The sequence below is a fragment of the Phalacrocorax aristotelis genome, chromosome 7 (genome assembly GCF_949628215.1).
Source record: "Phalacrocorax aristotelis chromosome 7, bGulAri2.1, whole genome shotgun sequence".
Lineage (NCBI taxonomy): Eukaryota > Metazoa > Chordata > Aves > Suliformes > Phalacrocoracidae > Phalacrocorax > Phalacrocorax aristotelis.
Genome location: NC_134282.1, coordinates 45,771,478 through 45,796,230, shown reverse-complemented (window position 1 = coordinate 45,796,230; position 24,753 = coordinate 45,771,478). Strand labels below are relative to the sequence as shown.

General features: G+C 42.0%; 2 protein-coding genes across 5 annotated transcripts in view; both read left to right on the top strand.

Annotated features, from left to right (window-relative positions):
* Window positions 1-24,753, top strand: part of CEMIP (cell migration inducing hyaluronidase 1) — a 112,388-nt gene that overhangs the window by 8,679 nt on the left and 78,956 nt on the right. The gene's annotated exons all lie outside the window — the stretch shown is intronic.
* Window positions 1-24,753, top strand: part of LOC142060390 (cell surface hyaluronidase CEMIP2-like) — a 57,717-nt gene that overhangs the window by 15,778 nt on the left and 17,186 nt on the right. For all 3 annotated transcript variants that reach the window (XM_075100524.1, XM_075100526.1, XM_075100525.1), the window contains 9 exons: window positions 890-959; window positions 1,609-1,737; window positions 2,766-2,851; window positions 4,199-4,330; window positions 4,451-4,486; window positions 5,303-5,455; window positions 7,341-7,518; window positions 12,757-12,972; window positions 21,135-21,343. In XM_075100524.1, the coding sequence (XP_074956625.1) occupies window positions 890-959; window positions 1,609-1,737; window positions 2,766-2,851; window positions 4,199-4,330; window positions 4,451-4,486; window positions 5,303-5,455; window positions 7,341-7,518; window positions 12,757-12,972; window positions 21,135-21,343 (1,209 nt within the window). The remainder of the gene's footprint in view (window positions 1-889; window positions 960-1,608; window positions 1,738-2,765; window positions 2,852-4,198; window positions 4,331-4,450; window positions 4,487-5,302; window positions 5,456-7,340; window positions 7,519-12,756; window positions 12,973-21,134; window positions 21,344-24,753) is intronic.

The window sequence follows — 24,753 nt, the reverse complement described above, 5'->3', positions numbered from 1 at the left end:
TTCTTGTTTTCTGGAAAAGGATGCAGTGACCAAACTCTACTTGCATAAATAATCCAACTGAATTAATTACAATTATCATTTCTGAAATGCTAAGGTTGCTTGTATGGTTAATACAGATTTATTTTGCACCTATTTAGTGATTCTGTTAATCTAAAGGCGTGTGGATTCTTGATTACATAATAGTTAAGGTGGATAAAAGATTATTGAGATAGTCTGCTTAGAACGATCAAATTAATTGGTACAGTCCTGAGAAAAGGTTTACAGTGTTTTACATGTGGTCTTTATTACTGCAAAATATGATATCAAATGAAGTAAGACAACAGATGACAATATTTTCACAGCTATATATGGCTTCTGTTTGTGCCACTACTGAACTTCCCTCTCAAGCAAAAACTTCGTATTTGAATGAATGCCAAAATAATATCTCCTTAATCTCCTACTTAATGAGACATTGCGACTTGCAAGGACATTTGTTTTGTTTTCCATGTAGAAGCTTCATAAATCCATAGAGAATCCCCTACCTCCTGCCATTGCCCCTGAAGTTCCAAAAAAAACCAACCCCAGAATTTCACTTTTCAGACATTTTCCAAAGCTGCTTAACTTAAAAAACGACCCAAAGACATTGGGTTTCCTTAAGCTGCATTTAACAGAGCATGGATTTTGTGTTAACAGTCTAATATAATTTACAATAGGTTCAGCATGTGGCTCCATAAATGAACATGTCCGACATTACTAGATGGTTTCTTTTCTTTAAAGAGTATCATTAAAAGGTTGTGTGGAGTTTTAAAGTCAATAGGAGACATGTGGCTCAAGTCCAGTGCAGTGCTATGAAAATGTATCCCTTCCTGTTTGGTAACTGCTTAGGATCATTTTGATTTTGATTTTTCAGGGCTGTCAGCACATTCTGGATTGCAAATCCCAACAACAACTTAATAAAGAATGCAGCAGCTGGTGCTCAGGTAAAATCATTTAACGGCAAGAGCTATGCTTTGCCTCCAGTTCCCATATATTCTACTCGTATTGATGTCATTAGCGTGAGGGCAATGAATTTTTAGTAAGCCGTCGTAAAATTTGGATATGTATTTCTGCAACCTTTGTCTCTGTTAAGAACAAGTATTTGCCTGCAGTTCTCACACTGATTTCTCTCACAACTGTGTCTGGAAATGGTGTGTGATGTCTCTTAGCAAATGTTTATTTTTATTAGTAGTTAATAGTTACATGCTCAATAAAATTTTATATTTGTATATATAAATATATACCCTCTCCTTGTATACTTATTACTCCTTATATACCCTCTCCTTATATCTGATGTTTACTGAAATCATGTTTGTGTTTAATGTGCCTATATAGAGAAGACTCTGTTTTCTAATAAACCACCTGAATTCCACCCACAATATATGCATTTTTAAAACCCGTGTGTGTGTGCCCTGGAGGCCCACTGTCCATGCCAAAGAATAAGTCAGGAGGTGTGTGTCCCCTGGGCCTCACACGTGTCTGGCAGGCTCAGGTTAGAAGTCTGGCCAGCATAGTGGGAAACCTTAAGCCCCCAGGATAACCTGTATCATTAATTGTAGTATCCCATTTCTCAGACCTCCCTTTGTCTTTCAGGATGTTGGGATATGGTACATCTTCCACCGGGTTCCAACTGGACAGTCCGAGGGCCAATACCCAGAGGGACAGGCTGAACATACCCCCATGGGAGTATTTTACAACAACAGAGTCCACTCCAATTTCAAGGCACGTGGATGATTTTTATATGCTACTATGAATAAAATAGTATGGCGTAGGGCTGACCATGTGTGGTGCTCTGAAATCGGACAATCATGGGTGTCTTACCTTTTGATAGTGGTCTCCATATCAAGAGACGATCAACTTTTTGGGATGATGCTCTTCCTAATGATCAAAGAGGGAGCTGAGCAGAACGGGGCTCCCATTTCAAGCGCTTCAGTTGGGTGCCTGTGTTAGAGGGGATGTGCCCGGGCCCTAGGTACACCTACTACTAAGTGAGATTTAAGGAATGACAGGCAGGACACTGGGCACTGCTGTTGGCCACGTGGTGCAAGGGTATAGGGGGATAGGCAAAAGTCCTTTGTGCCAGGGCCTGCTCATCACCTTTGAAAAACGGAACCAAAAATACAAGGGTAATTCCAAGAAAAACACTCCAAATATACTGTTGACAGGAAAATGTAGCCTGTAAGCTGTGAAAAGCATTTTTAACTTATTTCTCAGGATTCTGAGAAACTGAAAATTTCTCAGACTGAAATCAGTGCTCTTTTCTGTGCTTTTTATATTTTACATCTTGGTCCATGACAGCTGCTGCTCTAGCCCAAAGTCTTAAACTTAGCTACAGCAGCTCATGTTCTCTTTTGACTGTCGGGGGACTCGTCACTTTTTATTTAAAGCCTTACGTCTTAACAACACTCTTTTTCCAAAAAGTTATCAGGAGCTTGGCAGGGTCCCTTATTGCTTTCTGCAAGGGAGAAAAAGTGGGAGTTCTGTGCCTTGCTTTGGGTCACAAGGCAGCCCAAGATGCTGATGCATAACACATGGCAGGGCAGGCTCTGTCCCGACTTCAGCGTGCTACATCCTGTGCTAATGTCATGCTGAGCGGTGCCAAGTGACACCGAAAGGGAAAGAAAGCCCAGGCTGCAGCCACTCCCTGTGCCTGCACGCACTGGCTGCCCACATTCATTGATAAAAATCCGGGATCTTTGGTCTCTGTTGGGCAGTCTGTTAAAATAATTGGAGTCGTATGCATTTTTCAGGCTGGTTTGTTTATTGGAAAAGGAGTAAAGACAACGAGAGCCAGCGCTGAAGATCCCAGGGAGTATCTCACTGTCGATAATGCCAGGTAAGGACATGCTGTATGGCTAAGTATTTTGGATAGTTCTATTGCTGCTTGGCTTCTGCATTGTATTTAGCAGATCATTAATGCCTCATTATGGCTGGAGCACGCAAGCTATCTCTGAAGTGCAGAGGCAAACACTTCATAGCTATGTACTGAATTGTTTGTGTTATTGCTGACCAAAAATGATAGACATGCACTTGGGATTATGAGGACTAAGCAGTGAAGCACAGGAAAGGGGATCCAGATCCCATTATTCCATTAGCGGGTTTGTAAACTCCAACATTTCTTATTAATTGCTTAAAAGAATTTACATCTGAAAGACTATGAAGGGACTGCTGAGACTGGTCTAGGATTAATGAGTAAAATGAAGTAGCCTCAAAGCTTTTTGTCAGCTGCTTTAAAATCTCTGAGCTTCCTTTTGCAGAGTGGAAACAGGTAAATTAAGGCCATTTTCTCACTCACTGCAGCCCTATGGGTCTGTGTGAGGAGGATGTAGCAGAAGTCAGCCACTGCTTCTGGTCAAGCCTTGGCTTTTTTCCTCCTCCATGGAAGAGGGTATGAATCCCCTCAATGCTCCCCTATGGCTGAAAGGGCAACCTTGCCTCCCTTTGGGAGTCTTCCCTCCCTGGGTCACCCCCTTGGGCACTCAGGTGGGATGTCCCTTGGGACATCAGCTGGAAGAAGTAGGAGGTGAGGGTAGACTCAGAAAAAGCAATGGTGATTTTTTTTTTTCCAAAGATGGCACAAGTCTACCATTAACAGCCAGTGTGGCAAGAAATAGCCTGGACGTAATTGAGAAGCACCTGATTCCCAGGGCGAATCCTCTTTTTGTACGACAGCTTCTCTTTCAGCAGAGACAGAAGCATATGGAGGTTTGGGCTGTACGTGCAAGGAAAGCAGCTCCAATTACTCTGTTATCTTTGCTGAATGAGGTTCTTGAAAGTGCCTAATTGATTTTCTAGCATCAGGCCAGGGATTCTCAAAGGGCCTTGTAGGAGCAATTACAAAGGGACCCAAGTGACTAGGGAAAAATGTTTTCTATGCCTCTAAATCGCACTGAATCAAATTAAGGAGTAACCATCGGCCCACTGAAGTCCAGTGAGAAATTTCCTGTTGATTTCAGTGGGGCCAGAATTTCACCCTTATGAGTGCTTCTTTGTTTTCTGCTTTGTATCAAAGCACAGAGGTGAAATCAGGCTAATAGCCTGACTCTGATCCAGGGCATATCACCTCTTTAGGCCCATCACACTGATATTTGGAAGCCAAATGAGATCTGCCAGGTATGACCTCCTCTGTCTGAGGTCGGTTCCTATGTCTCTTGCGCTGCATTAACTAAGCTTCCTGTTTCAGGTTTCACCCACATCAAGATGCTGATCCTGAAAAGCCGCGAGTTCCTGCTGTGATTGATAGTCTTATTGCTTTTAAAAATAATGACCATGGGGCCTGGGCCAGGGGCGGTGACATTATTTTCCGCAACTCGGGGTAGGTTACTGTAATTACGTGTTATACTGTTCCCCTTGTGGCAGACATAAATAGGTCTGTAGGCCGAATTTACTGCAGACATTCCTCCTCATTTACACCATTGTGTTTCTTCTGTCCCAGGTTTTCAGACAATGGAATTGGACTCACTCTGGCAAGGTAATTTCTTAAAATTGACCTTCTTCCAGGTTTTTTTCCCCAGTGTAAGAGGCTCAAAAATGGAAGCTGAGACGCTCCCCTAGTAATTCCTGTAAGACATGAGAAAAACTCACGTTTCCCTCCCAGACCACATCAAGTCTTCCCTGCACAGCGTTAATACAAGGGGCAATTTAGCCTTTTACTCTCTTTGCCTCAGCATGTCTGGGGAATACATTGTAATTGCTGAATATTTCCTTTTGGACGGTAGGTCCTGAACCAGTAGACTAAACATCTGGCTCTGTGTTTGGGGAGACTTCTGCTCTAGCCCAGTGGAGCAGCATTGCCCATAGCTCGTGTGCTGCTGGGGCAGGGTGGCTGGGATGGTCCCATGTGGTGGCACAGCAGGTCTCCTGCCTCTACTGGTGTCTCCCATGCTCCTGCTGCTCTTGTCTTAATCCCTCTTGCAGAAGATATGCAAAAATTAGCTATGTCCAAAGCCCACCGCAGGCAATGAGAATCAGTGAAGCTGTCACTTCAGGGATGTAGCTAAAAATTTATAAAGCAACTCAGTATAAAGCAATTATACATATATATATTGGGTAGAGCTGGTTTTACCTGGACCAAGTTTACCTGTATTACTGATGCCCCAGCACTAAGCTACCTCTGCACTAACTTGCTGATTTCTAAAAAGATTTTAAAGCAGGCGGTTATATCGGTGGATGCACTTTTTCCCAAATTAAGAAGAAATTCTACTGTGCCTGTGGTGTAATTAAAAGTGTTAATGCATCAGTTGTGGTGTGTTGCATATTTACCTGGTGTTTCTTTGCCTGCTTTTAGTGACGGGACTTTCCCAACAGACGAAGGCTCCAGCCTGGAGGTTACACGCTCCATTTTTGTTGGAGAAAGCAGCAACTTTGGCTCCCAGGGAGGCCAAAACAGCTACTGGGGAAAAGGGGCAAATGGAGAATACAGAACACTGCCCAGAAACAAGTGAGTTATTCTTCTGCCATTTCTCCTTGGTGTTAGCATAAGCTAGAAGAAAAGCCTCAGGAATGAATGTGACTACCAATGAGTAATTTATACCGGTTGTTTATTGTACAGGCCAGAAATAATAAGCATCTGAATAAACTCACTCTTCAGGCCAACAGCTTGAGAGCTTCTTAACTGAATGTGTTTGATTTCATTTTCTGCTTAATTTATTAGTCACTGGTGAATGGATTAGAGAATCTAAAAGATACCAAGTGGCTTTTGTGTAGTGCCTCAGTAGCACAGTGCCGGAGCTGATGGTGCAGCTCCTGCCCACCATGCCACCATCCCTCCCGCCAGCATAGCTGGGCAAACATGGCCGGTTTTCCAAAGGAGTAACCATTTTTTCATTATTGCATCTTATTTCTCTTTCAATAGCTGTATGTTATTTTCTATTGTGACAGCAGCACAACCTCCTGTCTTGCAACTGGGGTGACCATCCCCATAGCAAGCCATGCTTCCCAAAGCCTAAATTCTACCCTAATGTATGCTTTTTGTGATGGTCACCAATCATGAATTCCTCTACATGGAGTATAAAATTAAGGAATAAGGAGTGCTCAGCAGACATGCCGTGCCCACATCCCTGACTACACATGTCTCAGCCATAACTGACACAGCCGTGGGATCTGTGTAGGAGAACAAGAATAATCAGAGCTATCCTCGGTTACCATCGGTGCTGTTATTTTAGTTGCAATTGCAAAAAAGCTCCTTTGCAGTTCAAACAAGCCCTAATCATCTGTGATATTGTTAAGCAATGTACTCTTGGAAAGGAATATGCCAAAACATCTGATATCTGTCCTTTAATTATGCCATAGTGCAAAATGGGATGTGGGGCTTGAACCAGACCCAACTCTTTCAATTTCCAGAACTGTTATCCCAGAATTATTTGGTCAAGAAACGCTGTTTGTGCCTGGTGTTTCCAATTGGCAAAGTGTTTCTGGATCTCTGGAGCCAACCAGTAAGAAAAATCATCAGGGCTGGGGGCAACCTTGGGCCCTGGTGACACCCAGGTTGGAGAGCCTGTGTGCCTATGTGCCTATGTGATGTCCACTTTGTGGCTTTCATGTTTGAACAACTCTTTCTGGACTCGGTAGGCATTGACCTACCCTTCGGTGCCACTACTAGCCAGATTCATTACCGTCTGCAAAGCTGATGCAGGCCACCCTTTAATCAAACACAACCTGGGCCAAACAAAACTTGGCACCTTCTCAAAACAAACCACGGAAGGGGCAGGTCCTTACCTGTGACTCCAGTGGTGTCTCCTTCAACACTGATGTCTTGACAACATCCATGGACTGAAGCTGCAGAAATTGCTTTTCTGTATGAAATGCTGTGGACTAGGTCCTAGGGATCTCGTGTGAGGTGGCTTGTATGGAGACGAGAAACTGTGTGGCACCACTTGGTACTTGCTTCCGAGAAGACACTGTTGCCTCCAGGGGGTCTAACTGAAATAATTTTTTCAATCATGCTAATGTTTTCCTGAGAAACCCATCTACCCTGGAACAGGGAACCTGATGACAATGCAGCCTACTATACAGCCCTCAGGGTCTTCCTTGTGGTGATACACTCCTGGGTGGCTGGGGACAAGGCTTTTAAACTGCTTTACCCCAGCTTATAAGACTTAGGCAAGCTGTATGAGTCATTTTCTTTTGGCTCTTGAGCCTTATCCTGTAGAGAATGTTCGCAGAGTTTCATCTTTCATGAACTGTGTGATCAGCGTCCAGATCCCAGCCTTGGGAAAGGAAAGGTGGTTTAGCTACTTGTTAATATCTTTCTGTGCCTTCAGGAGAAGATTCAGAGTTTACCCAAACTTTTAACACAGGATTGTGTTTGTTTTTAAATCTCTCAGGACATTCCCTATTCGGGGATTCCAGATTTATGATGGGCCTGTCAGGATGGCAAAATGCACTTTCAAGAAGTTCACCCCTACTGTTGACAGATACTCAAGTGCCATTGGGTTCTTCATGAAAAACTCCTGGCAGATAAGCCCCCAGAATAATATGTCGCAGATCCTCATGGAGAAAAGCGTGAGTAAGAAAAGAAGGAATTAATGCTGTTAGATGTGCAAGTTTTTGAAGTTTTTAGAAGCGGTGAGAGATTTATCCTAGAGGAGGACTTTCCACCAGGCAGTGGTACATGTTATATTGGCACATACCATCAATTCATTTTGCAGCACCTTTTGTTTTTTTTTTAATGAATGAAGGTTATTTATAAGCCAGTAAAATGTGAAGGTATCTTATGCCTGGGCAGACATACATAAAAAAATTCTACATTAGAGGAAGAATTCACCTTGTAATCAGAAAATCCAGATCATCACTCTTAGCTGGTGCAGCATTACCAGCTTATATACGCTGGGGACCTGGTGAGGACCTGGTCTCAGAGGTTGAGGGAAACACAAATGTGATGTCAGGAGGCAGTAAGCTGCAATACAATTCTTATACAGAAATAAGCAAATGCACTTAGAAGCAAAGCCATGGCACAGGTTCTGGGGTCAGCAGTGAAATTCCTGCTGAGCACAACAGGGACTTCCCTTGAGTGGTGAGAGCAGAATGGGGCTCTGTATCTCTGCTTTGGCAGGAGCCGTAGGATGCTGAGCAATTCCCGTCCTTGTCTTGGATTCCTGCAGGGATCGTGGCCCTGTGCACTTTGCTTGGGAAATGATAGCTTCCACCTGGCTCACTTCCAGGGATCATAACCTCTTCTTAGCTTTCTTTAAACAAGGTCCCTGCTTGTTAGGATGTCCTTGAACTGTAGTAACTTTGGCTTGAGGTTTGGCTTTATCTTCAGGAAAATTTCCATTGCTCTGGGATTGACCAGTATCACTCCCTCTGGCAAGCAGCTAGTTTGTCTGTCCCCTCTCTGGTACACTTCAGACCAACAACAGGAGGGTATTTCATGAAAGGGTGATGTTGATTGCAGTCACTTGACTGCTCCTCTAAAGAAAACACACTTCCTGTGCGTTTCAGTAAAGAGATCTTAGTATCCTTAGATGCTTCAGGGACTTTTGGAGCAAGAATAAGGGCTAATTTGCTGTACCTTCTTTATGTCCTCCCTTGGGGGAATGGTTATAAGATGATCATAGGGAACATGAATGACAAAATCAGCTTGGAAATGGGGAGGGGAGCTTAGAGAAAAATGTACAATGAGAAAGTTCGACTGGTGGACTGGAAGAGAGTGGAAATTTTTCTCCAGTAATAATGTAGGACTCTGTCCAACAGAATGGTTTCAGACAGATTATATCTGTGCACATTAGCAAAGGGGATGATTACCTCTTGAATGGCTGAAAATGCATCTGTTTAATACAGTTGCACCGTTTGAGGCCGATGAGCCTGTTAAATATCCCAGCATTTTTTGTCTGAGAGGAAGTTTAGTACTGCAACGCCTTTAAGATCTTAGGTTTTCAAGGTAAAGATGGTCAGAAGACTTACTAAATACTTCTGAAAAGCAAATTAAAATAGTATAGGGTCAGCCTATTAAAAAAAAAAACCTAATGACCTTATCCCAATAGTTGTTTATTGTATGTACATTTCCAAGAAGCATCCATTTCTGAAGTTGGTATTTTGCCAACTTAAAAACCATTTATGTTTGTAACCACCTGTATCCCAGCACTTTTCACTTTGATTCTGTTTTATCTGGATTGAACCCAGACATGCTAAATCTGATTTCAGACTTGAAGGACCACGGTTAATTTATTGTTTTGTTGCTAATTGCTATATGGGACAATATGTCTTTGACTAGTTAAGATAGAGCCAGTAGACTGTTTTAATTAATTTTCCATCTTCAGGCTTCATTTTATTACTTTTTAAAGGGTAGCCAAGTACTAATTCCCTAAAGGACAATAATTTTACAGCTGTTATTTAAGAAGAAATTAAACATTACTGCAAGTTGTATAGTGATGACAAAACTAGTATTCATGCTGAAGGAATAATTGTAAAATTGATCAGACTAATCAGCAGATTGGTTAGACAACAAAATAATAAAGCCAGTCAGGTCTTGCTTAATTTCAGCATAAAAATAACAGTCAAATAGAACAGAAGACCTAAACATTATGCTCCACAAAAAGTATTCTAGTTGCCTTTCCATTGACAAACCTACATCTCATGTATTAAGATATCTGTGCATTTATCAATAGCAAAATTATTGCTAGGCTGGCTTGCTTGTTTGTTTTTAAAAGGGTGCTTTCAAAAAGTTATTTCAGAGCAGTGGAAGCAGTAGTTGGTCTTAACCCAGCTCATGGCTGATGGTTGTGGTCTCCTGCAGATCTAGTCACTGTCAGTAGACGAACAGGGCACTTGTGCATCATTTCTTAAGACCTGACATATCTCTGCTTAGTCATAAAATAGCAACCCATTCACCCCTCTGTCCTTTTTCTACACAGCTCCTGTAGAATGAGGTGAGGAGTAAGAGGTTGTACGTGACCTTTCGGGGTCCCATGAACAAGGCCACCTCAGGCGGGTGGAGAAGACGCACGAGCTGTCCCAGTTCACATCCATTGCTTATAGACCCTCCGGTTATTTTTTCCCTACAGCCAGGAGCTTAGGGTGCATTCAAGCCTATTCTATTTCTAGCTGTGCCAACACTATGGCATCTCCAAAGTTACTTGTGCCAAAGAAATCCCAGCGGTCTGTGTTGGGTGGATTTGTGGTCCCCAGAAGAGCTCAGAGGGGCCAGCATTGGCTCCTGGCTGTGGCCTAGCGACTCCCATGGGATTTCAGTCCTGCGTAGCTAGGAGATGGGCGCTTCCTAATGTTGCCTTTACTATGTTTAGCCTGTGTTGTCTTAGTGCTGGGTTTCTGCGTCAAAGCAGAAGTTTGCAAACAGTTCATGATATGAAAAAGAAAAGCAGACACTGAGTTAAAGTGCAAGACTGTTATCCCCTGAAAAAGAAGACAGCAAAAAAACCCCAAACCCTAAAGAGACTCCTGACCAAAGGGAACTTGCAGGGTGAGGGCTCGTGTCACTCCAGCAGAGTAAAAGTCATGCTAATGAGGGCAGAGTCCTCGGATGGTAAAACAGATGATGTTTCATGGTGATTGAAGGTGGTTTCCTTGAAACAGTGACAGTGACAACAGTGATACAACACTTGTGTCAATACTTGACACAAGTATTTTGGCAGCTGGTGCCAATACTTGAAGTTTAGAAAAAGTTGCAGGTTATTATAATGTTTTTCCAGTACATTATTAATTTTTAATATAGAAAGTGTTTTTGCACTGCAGTCCTCAGGGCTTATCTCCAGCTGTGTTAGGTGTGCTGCCTTTGGACATGTCGGGTTAACATATTCCTAAGAGATTACGTACTCACATAACCATCACCTATCAGGTCTCCCTGTCAGGCTTCAGACAGGTAATTGAAGTAACCTCTATACCATATCACTCCCAGTTGTCCACACCTAATGAAAATTAGGGGTCTGAACAGTAGTGTGGTAGCTACACATGACCTGTCTCTGCACCCTCTTCTGGCTCATTCCTAGCTCCTCATGGACATACCTAACAAGCTGAGCCTTTTCTCTGTTTGTGTGTGTTCACTTAGAAAAAAACATACGTTGCCATAGCTGTAACTGCAAGCTCAGTGCACCCCTCTCCCTCAGCGTTGCAAAAGTAAGGTAATCTTGAGGCTTAAAAAGAAGTGACACTCCTCATTAACATTTCCATTTCGTTTCTGACTTTCAGACTTCTTAGAGGAGAACGTTAGAGATCAGATTAGCATTAGCACCAAAACTGTCTGCTGCTGCATGGAAACACTGAGAGTGTTAATCAAATGTAAGCTGTACTGGCTGTGCCTTAGTTTGTTTTGAAGTACAGCTGACTCTGTTCTCCTCCCCGTTTTCATATTCAACTCCAGAAGTGCACTGTCACAAAGTAGTTACAATGGAGCTTTGAGCTGTAGCACAGCGCATTTTTAAAATATCTCCTCTTTTTCTTTAATTTTAATTTATTAAACCCCAACTTTTGGGATCCTGCTACTTTGCCAAGTAGTCCTTTGGCCAAAAATTTCCTGCGGTGCAGTAAGAAAAGGTTTTAAACACTAAAAAATACACATTAAATTTCCATGTGTTTGAGCCTCCTTTAAATGAGATTGCTTCAGGTGTTTGTTTATGAGACTCAGACAAGAAGGTGGCAGAAAAATTATTCTAGGCTCTAATGTAATTTTAAAGGAATAAAAACTTTTATCCTGCAAGTAGTTCTTGCTGCACTGGTCATTCTTTTTAATCCAATGGGACTTTCCGTCTAACTCAGAATCACAATGACCCCCCTATTCTGTTAAGCTGTTCTGTTTATTATTGTTGAAATAAAGCCTTTAAAGCCCTTTGTAAACTTGCAGTCTAATCCTGCTGACCCTAATTCTTACTCATGTGCACAGTCCAATTAAAATTAGTTGGCCTAAATGGAACAAATTACAGTCCTTTGGGTCACTGTGATCCAGTTGATATTTATGCCGTCTGCTTTTATACACATTGCTGCAGGATTCATTCAGAGTGCTTGACCTGGAGTAATTATTTTCTTGCTTACTTCAGAACTTAATCATCACACACGGTAATCATTTCGTCTGCAGACATTAAAATATTCCATGCCTTTTTGCTGAATATCTGCAATTTCCTTGTTTTGCTGTATTTTCATATCAGGACAGATTTTTTACTTAGCTACTGAAAAATCTTGAAAACAGAGCTATGCATAATCAGGATAATGCTGCTTCCTGTTATTTCTCTTTCCTAAAAAACTTCTTCAGGGCATATATTAGAATGAGCACAAGAGCCAATTCTGAGTATTGCTGTCACTTTTATGAGTTTTGTAAGGTTTTAGGGGAACAATTAGAAAAAAATGGTACTCATTAACTTCTTAGAACAACCATTGAAATTATTTGGAAAATTCACAAAATATCTAGTAATTTTTGTTTCTTTGATCACAGCGGTGATATTCCTCAGCAAATTTCATAATCTTCCAGTACTTTCCTATTCTTTGAATCATCCTCTTCCTTTTGCCACTGCATAATTTATTGCTGTGTGATTTCAAGGAACACATGGCTGTGCGGGTGCATTTCAAAGAACCAGAAGTCTAATTTTTGTGAAAATATCTCCTGGGATTAGGAAATTAGGGGGAAAACCAACAGTCAGAAGTTTTTCTAAAAAGTAGAGGCAAAACAAAACTCTTACTCAAACAATAGAGCTCTGTAGTTCTAGCTGTATCACTGTTTTGGCTATTAAAACACTGCAAACCCAAGTCCTTACTTAGAGCTAACCAGTAATTTTTCTTATTTTCTCCTGCTAGGTTGGACTGAAAGTGTTTTTTGGCAGGTCAGGACAGTGGTTTGGAAACAACAATAATGACGGTGACAAAACATCTATCTTCCATGATCTGGATGGCTCGGTGACAGGGTATCGGGACACTTTCATAGGCAGAGCAGACAACTACTTGCTGCGTCATCCCGGGTGTCTCACCGTCCCGCGCTGGAACGGGGTGATGTGTACCGGGAAATTCGCACAGGTAATGGTGGGCGGCTGCAGGCAACATTGCTGGGCATGTTGGGTGGGTGCCCTTAGGTGCTCTGCTGAGGGGTGGTGGAGTGAAACCTACTCAACACTCCGTAAGATAAGAGATTAATAATAAATTGGGTATAATTTTACTCCTCTCAGTGTTATCTGCCTAATTCCAAGGGCTCAGTAAAGCTCCTGTTGTGCTGCTGCCTGCAACCCATGGCTGTAAGGAGTCCTGTCTCTCCCCATTGCCCACAGGAAGCCGCAAGTTTAAACTGAGTTGGGGGAAAGTTTGACATTTTGTAGTTCTTGCTTCCAGGCATTTGTCCACTCTATCTGGTGGACAAGTCTGGTGAATCAAGTTTTAGAAATGGAAGATGTTACTTGTCTGATACATCCCACAGTGTTCAGGATGGTGAAAAGGGTGGTTGAAATACAAACTCAAGCTTATTTCTTATTTCCCATCCAGAAATCACTGGCTGAGGGATGGTCAGTCTTAGGTCAGGGTGGTCTTAAACCTTCTCAGCAGTTTTTTTCAGCACACTTGAGTTAGAGACCTTAGCTGAGATACCAACACCTTGGTAGAAAGGGCTGCAAATCACAGGTAAGGGAAGAAAGAATGAGGAGAGTGGTAAATGGAGGGAAAATGTGACTTCAAAATCAGATTGTGGTTCACTATATGTTGCTCAAAATTTGGCAAGACCTTTGTGTGTGGCTAGAGCATACTGTAAATACATGAGTCACCACAGCTTTCAGAGTCACCTATAAGAGATCACAGATGGCTCTCCTTGTGCCTCCAGTTCTAAAGGATATTAATGTATGTACAAAAAAGGTATCCTGGCCTGTTTTAAAACTCCAGTTACTTAGACATTTTGCCAGGTCTCCTTTCTCCTTGTGTTGAACAAACCAAATATTAAGACAGTGTGTGTTGGATGCACCAACTGCCACGTGGTTTGCGGTTGAAGAGTGGGTATGGGAGCCCTCACATTAGATGTGGCTTTGGAAGGACCATTATGTTCTCCTGACCCCTGAGAATGGCCCTGCACTTTCAAAAAAACAGACTGCAGTGGCGTGCACTGCTGTTTATGAAAGGCAAGGATGGAATATGAAGTGATCTTAAAATAAGATCAGAGTTCATGAGATACAGCAGGTGTTATTTATTTATTAAGAGTCTTCTGTGCATTTGGGAGCATGCTACAAACTCTTGTCTCATTGGGAGTCAGTAGAAATTGCCCAGATGTCAGCAGGTGTGGCACAGGATGAAACTCTGCCTGAAGTCACTGAAGAACAGGCAGCGTTAAAATTGCCTCGAGAGGAGCATTCTGTCACTTTCCCTTTGTAACGTGCAGTTTTGTGAGTGTGGCAATTAGCAGAGCGTGATTTTCTACAGTTGCACCTCAGGATGGGTTTCAAACCTAGACTCATGGATTTTCCACATTGGGAGATTTCTGAAGGTGCTTTCCTGTGACTTCTCTGATGTGTAGTAATGTGTGGGCTTGCACTTTGGGTAGTCAGACACAACGCTCTGTTTCCCTTTCTCCAAGGAACTTTACGCATGAAACTTCTAGGAATCCAATTATCTTTGAGATGTCTGTGCCTGCATAATGTGTGCACAGTCAAATCCAGATTATGCATGTCTCCTTAAGGTCAAAAAATTTATATGCATTTGCTTTAGTTGCACAGCAGAGAGCAGGACTTGCTATTTAAGCATTTGGACACTGGACTGATGCCCCCTGGTTTACTATTGACTAGAAACAGGATTGGGCTCCTATGAAACACTCCCATTGAATTAGTGTTTTGTGCTTGGCACTTACGTTTTGTTCTGTGTCTCTAGAGAAATTATGTTATCTGCTCTGGCAACCTAATAGTTAAATTCAGAACTGTAAACAAGTAGGCATTTATATTTTTATTCCTATTAATACCCTCCTGGTTATGGCACTCTATGTGGTGAGGCAGTTTTTCCACCATAGAAAATTTCCTTGGCTAGGTTTAGGCAAGCATAAACATTTGCTTCTCTGGGATCCGTTACTTACCAGCATTTTTCAACTAATCAGCATCCAGCAGGATGAGTAAAGCTTGTATTAAATGCTTCACTTTATGGGTTTTGGGTAGGGAAATATGTATGTATGCAGGGTAGAAGAATCAGTCCCGTGCAGCAGGGTTTGAATTAATTTGGAGGGTATGTATGGTGAGGTATTTCAGCTTGACCCTGGTTCTCAGCAGCTTGACAAACTGATGATTTGTTTGTGTGCTAAATTCTGCGTGTCATATTTTAGATCAAAAGCATAAAAGAGTGAATCCAATTATGGAGAAAGATGGTTTGCTTTGATGTTAGCAAGTCTATTACAAAATCTGTTTTTCTTTTCCTTTTCACATAGTGCTGGTAGACAAGAACTTTTATTCTTCCATAGCACAAGCAGGTGAAAATGTCCTTTCAGTTCAAGGAAATAATGACTCTCATATTACTGCTGAATGGGGCCCAAGATAGTCATCCTAGGGATGGGCTACTTGGCATGGAAAAATGAGATCCAAGTCCTTCAGTTAACGTTCCAGCCAAATCCTTTTTGAGCAAAGTGACTAGAGTTCAGTTAATTTCTTTCTGCTTGGTTTCTTTCATTCACTTTTCATGCTCATCTTCTCCTGGAGGTAATTTGCCCAGGAAAGGAAATGCCTGGGGAAAACCTATTCCTCTGGCAGCATGTCTAGCTCCACAAAATCCTAGGGACAGATTTTTCTGAGAGGGTTTTAATCTGGCAACTGAGGTTGACATTCTCACCTTCCTACAGTTGGTTCATGGCCCTTTCTCCTCATTGTCTCCAAGAGGCATCATGCCACCTTCCCTCCGTGGTGTCCAAGACCTTCCTTCAGCAGGGAGCACTAAGAAATGCCTCATGCTTTGGCTCCAGTGTTGCCTTTCGCTACCAAAAAAGGGTTCTGGGACCAGCTTGAAATTGTGAAATTTACAGAGGCAAGAACCATCAGGTCTTTTTGTCCTCCCCTTTCTACTGTGGAACCTGTAGGGTTGGTGTTGTCCAAACAAGACCAACCCCTTTTCTTTTTAAGGACAGCTGAAACTCTCATGTTGTAATGTAAATAAAGTGAGGCTTTGAGGAAGAACACCAGGTAGAGGGAGACTCGTAGGGAACTCACAAGAGCTGGCAGCACCACATCTTCTGGTAATCTCTGTGAGTTACTCAGACTCCATCGGCAGGGCGCTGAGTTCCTCAGTGTCCTGTCAACCTGACTTTCAGCTGTTGCAAAGGCCAGTAATAGAAGAAAAATGTAGGGAGACGCTCATGCCATAGTTCTCTCCCTGTAGGTGAGTGAGATTTCCAAAGGCACTGAGCTGGAGGCTCCTCAACACCTGCATTACTTGTTAATATGTAAATGAGATTCCTAAACCATTTATATAAGTCATAAGACGAGTGCCTTGGCTCCCACTGGGCAGTTGAAGCTGTGCTCTTACTGCTTCCTCGCAGACTTCACAGCAACTCAGCAGGAGAGGCTGTGAAACTTTCTTTTTTGGTATTAGTCTTTATTAAAATAAGCTTAGTTTTTGGCAGTATGTGGTATTTTCTTTTGTAAGCTTAAAAAGGTGTTAGACAGTCATAAGAGACTGCTACATAGCTGAATTAGTGTCAGTTTTGAATTATCAAAAAATTGATGCCTTGCTATTATAAAATACTTTAGGCAATGCTGTTGATTTTTCACCAGTTCTCTTAGTCACTACCTTACTGCTGCTGTAATAGAAAGTCTTCCACTTCTGTTAACTCTGTTCTTGCAGTGAATGTTTGCAATTGCACTGATCCTGCATCACCGAGTTACATACCTTCAGCTGATATCTGCTTGTGTATTCAGTGCCTGTGTAGCTGGTTTTGATACTCATGCTTCTAAGTGTAAAGGAAGCAAGAGATGCAGTAGGTAGCGAACGGTGCTTTTCTAAGCACAGGCAAAACCATACAATCCCAGGGTATCCGCAATGCTTGAGATTTGCAGCACCTCCCAGACTGGGAAGAAGGAAAAGCTTGCAAGATACTTTTTAGCTAATGGTGTCCATATTTAGACAGAGGTCCTGTTTCGATCTCTGATGTGCACCAATGGAAAGTCAAAGTAGTTTTGCTGATGTCAGTGAATCCGCTGTCATTTTCGGGGCCAAAATTGGTCCTAGCATGTCTTACAGAAAGAAAGATATATTTTTTCTTTCTGAAAGAATTTTACTTGGAAATTTCATAAAGAAAATGTTTCGCCCTGGGAAATTAACCTTTTCTGAACAGTCAAACAACCAGAAGAGGAGGAGGCGTGTTTTGAACTTCTCATTTTGCCCCAGATTGACAGCTGACAGCACAGCCGGACAAAAGCAATGTTAAAGAAACCAGAAAGCAAGCAAACCTTTCCTCAGAAACCAAGATTTTTTTGTTCCAATACCTTGCATGTTGCTTATCTTCATATTTGCTATCCGGTTGAATAGCAAGCAGATCCCCCATGAATTGTAAAAGAACTCATCTTCTCGGTTTCACAATCTACTTGGGAAAATTGCCGTATAAGCACAGGGAAATCTGACACATCTTTTTAGCATGAAGTGTTAAGAAGCTAAAATGACAACTATGTCCATTAAACCACCCAGGCAAGTAGAAGGCTCACATTTTATAATGCTTTAACTAGCTCTTCTTCTCCTACTACATTAAGCTGTCACCACTTCTCATATTTTAAAGTACCTTTATGACCCACTTTCTTCTTTTAAATATCTAGCCAAAGTAGATCTAACAAAAAATTATGGCAGTGTTGCTAAAGAGGATGGATTTTTCATTCTAGAAAAAAATTCTCTTGTTACTCTCCTTTTCACTCCTATTTACAAGTGTTTTTCCCCTCCAAAGGTAGATACAAGGAATAAAAGTGAAAAAGTTTTCCAAGTTCAGTTCAAGTGAATAAAGGTGTCATAGAATAATAAAGACTGAGGAAGAAAGAGGCCATGTGGTGACATCCCGAGAGCACTATGTTGGGACAGTGGCTGATGTTTCACCTACCTAGGACCAGTGGAGCTCAAAGGGCTCTTTTTACTTCGTTCATCTCATTGGGAATTAAAAGCAGCCTTTTGTTAGATGATTCTTCTGTGATCTTTCTAAAGTAATTGATTGGTCTTGATTGCAGTCCTGAAGGGGTAACAGAAACCAAGTACTAGAACTGACATCAATCAGCATCACAGAAGGGAGGTGAGGGATTTCATGGACAGGGATTGGATTCCCCTCTTGTCCCTCGTTCCCTCAAATGAGGGGGGAGGCCCAGAGGAAGGGCGGAATGGGAGAACATGGGTTGCTGTTTTCTGTGCAGCTTGGTGTGTTCAAGAAGGACCAAGCCACCAGGGCTGTTGTTCCAGAGCTGAGCCCAGTCGCTGTAGGAAACATCTCCTGTAGTCCCTGCTCCCAGTCAGAGTCCTGTTGACTTAGTGAAGCTCCAGCTGGGCAAGAGAGTCTTTTCGTGTAGGATCTAGATTGCTTGATCAGGGCATTTACATGCTGTGAACTCCTTTAGTGATAAACATTTTGCAAGATCCACCAGATATACTATTGAATTTCTGTGGGACTGAAAATCACATCCTCGATGGCTTGCAGTTCTGGAAGGAATTCACTCAGTGGCCACTGTTGGTCATTGCAGGAGAGAAAGCCAGTTTACAAAATATTTCTATCAACACAGAAGTGGCATTTTTACTTGTTGTAGTAATTACTGTTTCATTCTCAAAACAGCTGTCACCATTATCCTTAATGTCAGACCTGTGACTTGGTCCCAAGGCTCTTGGAGGAACTGTTACCAACAAATCTCTGACATGCTTTCCTCATCATCTTATTGAAGCACACTGCAAACTCTTCCAGGACTTTCTTGAACTCATTAACAATTGTAGTGACTGGCTTAGGCCATGCATAGCGCTCGCTCTCTCTTTTTTTTTTCTTTTTTACACAAAAACCTTAAAGTATATAGGAATTTTTGTTCTTGGTAGTCTGTAATTTAGGAACTTTTGGAGCTCCTTGAACACATTTCCTTCCTTTCTTGGCTTATTTTATCATTAGTGCATTTAATTTTGTTGTAAGCGCACAGCAGCTACCACCTTAATATTCTCTGCTTGCTGGAGACACATATTAGAAGGTAATAACATCGACGTTTGCAGTGATAGGACAGGAACTCTAGCCTCTTGTTCAGAAAGACACAAGTGGGCTATTATTTTGCAGTATCGCAGTTCATTATGACTCTTCTTTATCAGCAAATGCTGTTTTGACTGAGAACAATTAATACATTGATGGGGTTTCATGTCCAAAGGGACCTTACTAATCACCTCCTCTCACCTCAGCATTTCCCCATCAGGATGGGGACAAATAAGATTGAAATGTGGTTTATTACATTGCACGTTACTGACTTTCCCATCATGGTTTGAATGGGAGGGAAAAATAGGTTTTCCTCCTTGGTCTCATAGATAAAAAAGGTCTTTTATCAGACTGTAAAAACAATTTATTCTTGCTTGATCCATCAAGAATAATCAAACGGGCTGCTGCTCAGAGATTGTTTGGGGTGAATTACTCGAGCAGTAGTTCCAGCCATCAAGAAAAACTTGTGTTTAATGCAATTCTGGGATCCACTTTAATCTCCAAGGGACTGAAGATGCCACTCAGGATAGGCTTTCGTGATTAAAGTGCAATCGTGTAGGAGGAATGGCCTGAATATCTAAGAAACATTTACAACCACTTTTGGGTTAATTTTTTTTAACATGAGACCCAAATTTTAAACTTGAGTACTCAGCATGAGGCTGCTGAATTCAGAGGTGAGGTGAGGGGTAGGGAGAGATGGCCTGTCTTTTGGAGGTCCTGAGGAGCTCAAACTCAACACCAGGAGCAGATGCAAGCACAGAGTCCTGGGCATGAAACTGGAACTGGCTAGAAACCCCAACTAAAATAAGCCCATATATAACATTGGCAGATAGTCTGTTTTTGCAGAGTTTTCAGTTTGCATAGACAGAGGAAGAGAAACAGATATGGAGATATGAGGGGCCAAGGTCTCATAGCCCTGCAATAGAAGGTGGATGTCGTGGTAGATGGAGACTTGCCCTCTCTGCTAGTCTTGGCTGTTCTTGTATCTTTGCTTGCGGTATTAAAATCTGTTGAGACTACTGCCTCCGTTTTGATCTACCTCAAAGACAGAAATTGAGTTTAAAAATAATTTTGCTGGATGGATGCCCATGTAGAAGCTTAGACATTTCTGACCTAACATGAATTTTTATGTTGGGTGTTTTAAGTTCTTGATGCAAAGACTGCTATTCTACACTGTAGGAGAGTTAAGGAAGCAGGATTATAGGTGTCCTCACCTCTCCTCGGTGCATTTGAAACCCTTCAGGGAATATGACAAGGAGCCTGCTACAACCCTGTCTGCCAAGACAGATTTGTATGACTAGCTGTGCACCCGTCTTTTGCACTGGAATTTCACACGGGAGGAAGCAGGTGAACATCATGTGTTCAGCCTTAAAACTAATGTTTGCCACCTGAGTTGGCCTTTATGTGAGTGAGGGCAGGACAGAAAAAGCATACAATGGGAGTGTAGTTTTGTAGTTTGTCTGTAGAGTTGAACTACAGGCCAAGGGCACCTGTTGCTCCCTGCACAGAGGAGCTCTCTGTTGAAGCCTGTGGGACATGGTTTTTAGTCTATAAGGGCATATAGTTAGGCCATCAAGTTTTAGTCCCCAAGATTTCAGCCTGGTCTGCTGCTTGAGAGCAAAGATGTGGATTCCATTAGATAACTGGACCTAACCCAAAGCCTGTTGAAATAACTTAAGAGTTTTCTGTATTTTCAATGGAATAAGCCTGTTTTTAAAGTACAGCTATGTGAACTAATAAAAAAGAATTACTTTACGATATTTCCTTGATTACCCTTCTCCCTAAAGATTTTGAATAGTGAACATTTTTATGGTGCTCTACAATTCATATCTCACTTCATGGTGTCCCCACGAATGGCTGCAGATGCTATTTCTGTTTTACCTTTTTATTTGAACTGGAAGTGTTTCAGTGACTTTCCAAATGTTCTGAGCTCTTCATTGGCAAAAACCATTTACAGGCAACGATGATCAAATGCACATGTTATGGCTTACTCTGGCTGGTTTAATGGATATGTTTGTCATTTTCCTTTCACCCTCAGCTTTATATTCAGGCCAGACGCCCTGAGAATCTGACCTTATCCATTGCCAGAGCAGCATACCATTCCCATCCCTTGCAGTTGCAAGGCGTGAACAGAGGAGCACCATACCAGCAGTACCAGCCTGTCGTCATGCTTGAGCAGGCTTATATCATCCAGTGGGATGGCAGAGCACCTGAGGATATTATCCTGTACCCAATCAACTTCAACAGGTACTGCCCTATGTTGTTAGAAAATGTTCTGTTTTCAAAAGGTCTGGAGCTTTAACAATTTCCCACGTTATTCACAAGTGACCTTTCGAATGTCTCAGCAATTTCTGAGAGCGTGGAAGCAAGGTGTTAATGGCTGGCACTTACTGAAGCAAAGAGATGCCACTGCTTTCACTTTATTCCAGCTTTTTTGATGTGCAGGAACATTTCTCTTTCCAGAAATTTTTGAAACAGAATCCAAGTAAATCCTGGCCTGTTGTCCCTGAAATCCCTCCAGAAGAGTTCTGGCTCTTGTTCCTTTGTTTGTACTAGTTGCTGCACACATAATTTATCTCCCATAAAGTGCAGAAATACATCAGAATGTGCACAGAACTTTGCATCTTCTGTAAGCCGAAAAGCACTGCAATCACTGTTTCTTTTTACATAAAATTTTACAATGTTAGGACTGGGTACAGCAAAATTGTAGGCACTGCTGTATTTGTTTCCCATGTTTTCTTCTAGTGTTATATAAAAGCAGGGTATATCTGTTTTAGATAATACTTTTTCCCCTTGCAGTCTGTTTCATTTTGTGTAATTTCAGTTATGGTCTTTAGTACTGTTGTCCTTACTTCAGTGAAAGTACTTGTGCTTTGCACTGGTGCAATTGTTAGGAGAGAGTCCTGCAATCCAGTCAGCTTCGCTGTGACAGACTTTGCCGTGGTTTGCACAGACGAGATGCTGCAAGAGTTGAGCACCACAAAAAACCTGGCCATCACCTTGAGTTCTGCAGTTTATGTGACTCCTCAGTTATTGCTAGAAACACAATACAGTAAAAGGACAGAACTTTTCAAATGAAATCCTCCATGATTACACACAACTCAGCTACACACAGGCTCAGATTTGCAAAGCAGGTTTTAGATAGTTAATATGAAAGAAGTCAGAGGCACCAAGGACGTGAAGCAGCATGTACCGCTGGTAAATCGGTACATGGGTTCCCAAGTCCATCCAGTACTCCCCTCCAAACCCCACACCCATCCTCTGCTCCTCCAGCAGAGTGTCAGTGCTGTGGTTTTAGCTTAGGTTAGCTTTGGCAAAAGCCTGAGCTCTGTTTGGTTCTCCTGATCTTTGGAGCTGAAGAAATTTGGGGAAAAATACTGTCCTTAGTTCCCATTATGAAGCCCCATGGGAACGTAGCTGAGAAGGGCAGTGTTTCCTCTTTATACATGCCCATTATAGTGAGTGACATATACCTGGTCCTCTTGACTTAAAGATGTAGTAGCTGTAGGGCCATGACTGAGTCGCTGGAGGATCAGTGTTTGGACACTCCTGTCACAAAGGAAGTATGAGAATTAAATCACAGTTTCCTGTATTAATATATCTTTGTGCACTTTAAGGAAGAGGAGACCCCATTAGTCACTCATGCACAAGCTGAGCTTTACAACTGTTATCTGTCTTAAAATGATTAGCTATTTCCTTGCAATTACAGAGCTAAATCTGCTGGGTAACTGGTGGTTACTCTATCACTGTGCTAATTAATACTTGCCAAAGCTTTGGCCCACAGTCTTCGAGCACAGATTCAAATTTGGGTCTTCGGTAAAACTCAGCTTGGAGTTTAGCTCTTGTTCAAGTAGCAACTTAAATACATTTTACCGTTGAAAACCACAATGTGGTTGTGGTTCTCTTTGTCTTTTGTGAAATCAGTTATTTGAAAAGGGCAAAGGTTTGTAGATTTTTCTGATCCAGAAACAGTTGGCAAGGAATGTGTTTTGAAGAACTATAAACAAGAAATATACTGTAAGGAAGGAAAACCACAGTTTTACTTCATTTCATTTAGAGCATCTTGCTAAAAAATGATTGGGAATGAAATGTGTGGCTGCTCTGTGTATACCTAAAGTATGCTGGATGCTAACTAATGCGAGACTTAAGGCTACTGCAATGGCAATAGTGAAATGTCTAGACTGCATACAAAAGGATGGAGAAATGGGATTCCTCTGGAAGGGAAAAGGAACTGAGGTGAAAAAGAGGATTTAAGAGTTTGGAGGGAAGCAAGTGCCTGCCTAAGCAGTTCCATGTATGACTTTTATTAAACGTTATATTCCAGCCATTTCTGGAATGGAAGAAATCTCAGATTATGGAGGCCAGGGTAATCAGAGTTAGAAAGTCAGGGAAGACTTTTACCTGTCTCAAGTGGGTTTATGTTTTGTTTGTTCTTTTTTAATCCAAAATAGGGAATAATCTGCCAAAAAATGAGCTTTTAACATAGTAACATCTGTGCAGAATATGTGATGCAAACAAAAAGAAATGTTTGATGGACTTGAATAGCAATAGTCTATATTGATAATTTCAGTCATAACCTGAGTGAACTATTAAACTGTTCTTAGTGTTATCATTTTAAAGTGATGGATAGATATATCCAGGATGCTGCCTTTGCAGCCAAGCAGCCCTTGTGCTTCTGGAGTGATTTGCGCTACAGTGGCTAAAGGAAGATCAGAGGGGAAATAAGGAATTTGACAGGGAGACGTGTACCAGGATTTGGATTTCTGTGGAGGTCAGACACAGCACTGATTTGAGTACTTGCATGATTAACGCTTTCTCTGCCTCTGAAGCACTGAAGAAAGACCCAATAGAAGTCATGCCAGTTCAGACATCTATTAAAAGACTAGAACGTCCGGATTCCTGGGGTGGGCAGGAGCTGGTTGGGATGAATTTACATGACTCAGCTGAAATTGGCAGCCCTGCTTTCTGCAAGCTGCGAGACTTGTCCAGTGAGTTCAGAGGCACTGCTCAGGTGGATTTACTCAGCGGAGGATGACACCAGCTAGAGCACAGTCACCGAGCAAATCTTTTTCTTTCTCTCGTGGGCACCTGAATGGTTACTGCAGTACTTGTATCTTCCTCGCACTGACTCAAGCCGTGTTTAGCGTTATTCAGTTTCTTCGCTTCCATCAAAATATGTAGCTAAACCAAACAAAATTGCTGTGGCTCTATGTGCTGCCATCTGCGGCTGTGTGGTGCAAATGAGCTGTTTAACACACGCCAACTTCCCTTCCAATGAGAGATGTACTTGTTTGCATTCGGCAGGGTAGCTGTGCCACTAGCTGACTGATGGGCAAATATAAAGCCGTGGCAGAGACCCATAGGCTGTGTTTTCAGGCTGCTGGGGAACGCAGCTGTCTCAGCAGAAATCCCTTTTTAAGCTATAGATAGGGTTGTCTGTCTAATGGCTGGGAGTTTCCCTCTGAAGATGAGAAGGCGGCTGGGTATTGATGCTTCTGGAAAGAGGTAATGCAGGACAAGTAACTTCTGAATGTTTTGGCAAGTGAACAGGAGGAGAGTGCTGTCTGGAATTTTAATGACCAGGAATGAAGTGTGCTCCAGAACCAGCCCAGATTTACTGAGGGTTGCTCTTATCGGGCATAAAGCATGTGCGAAAC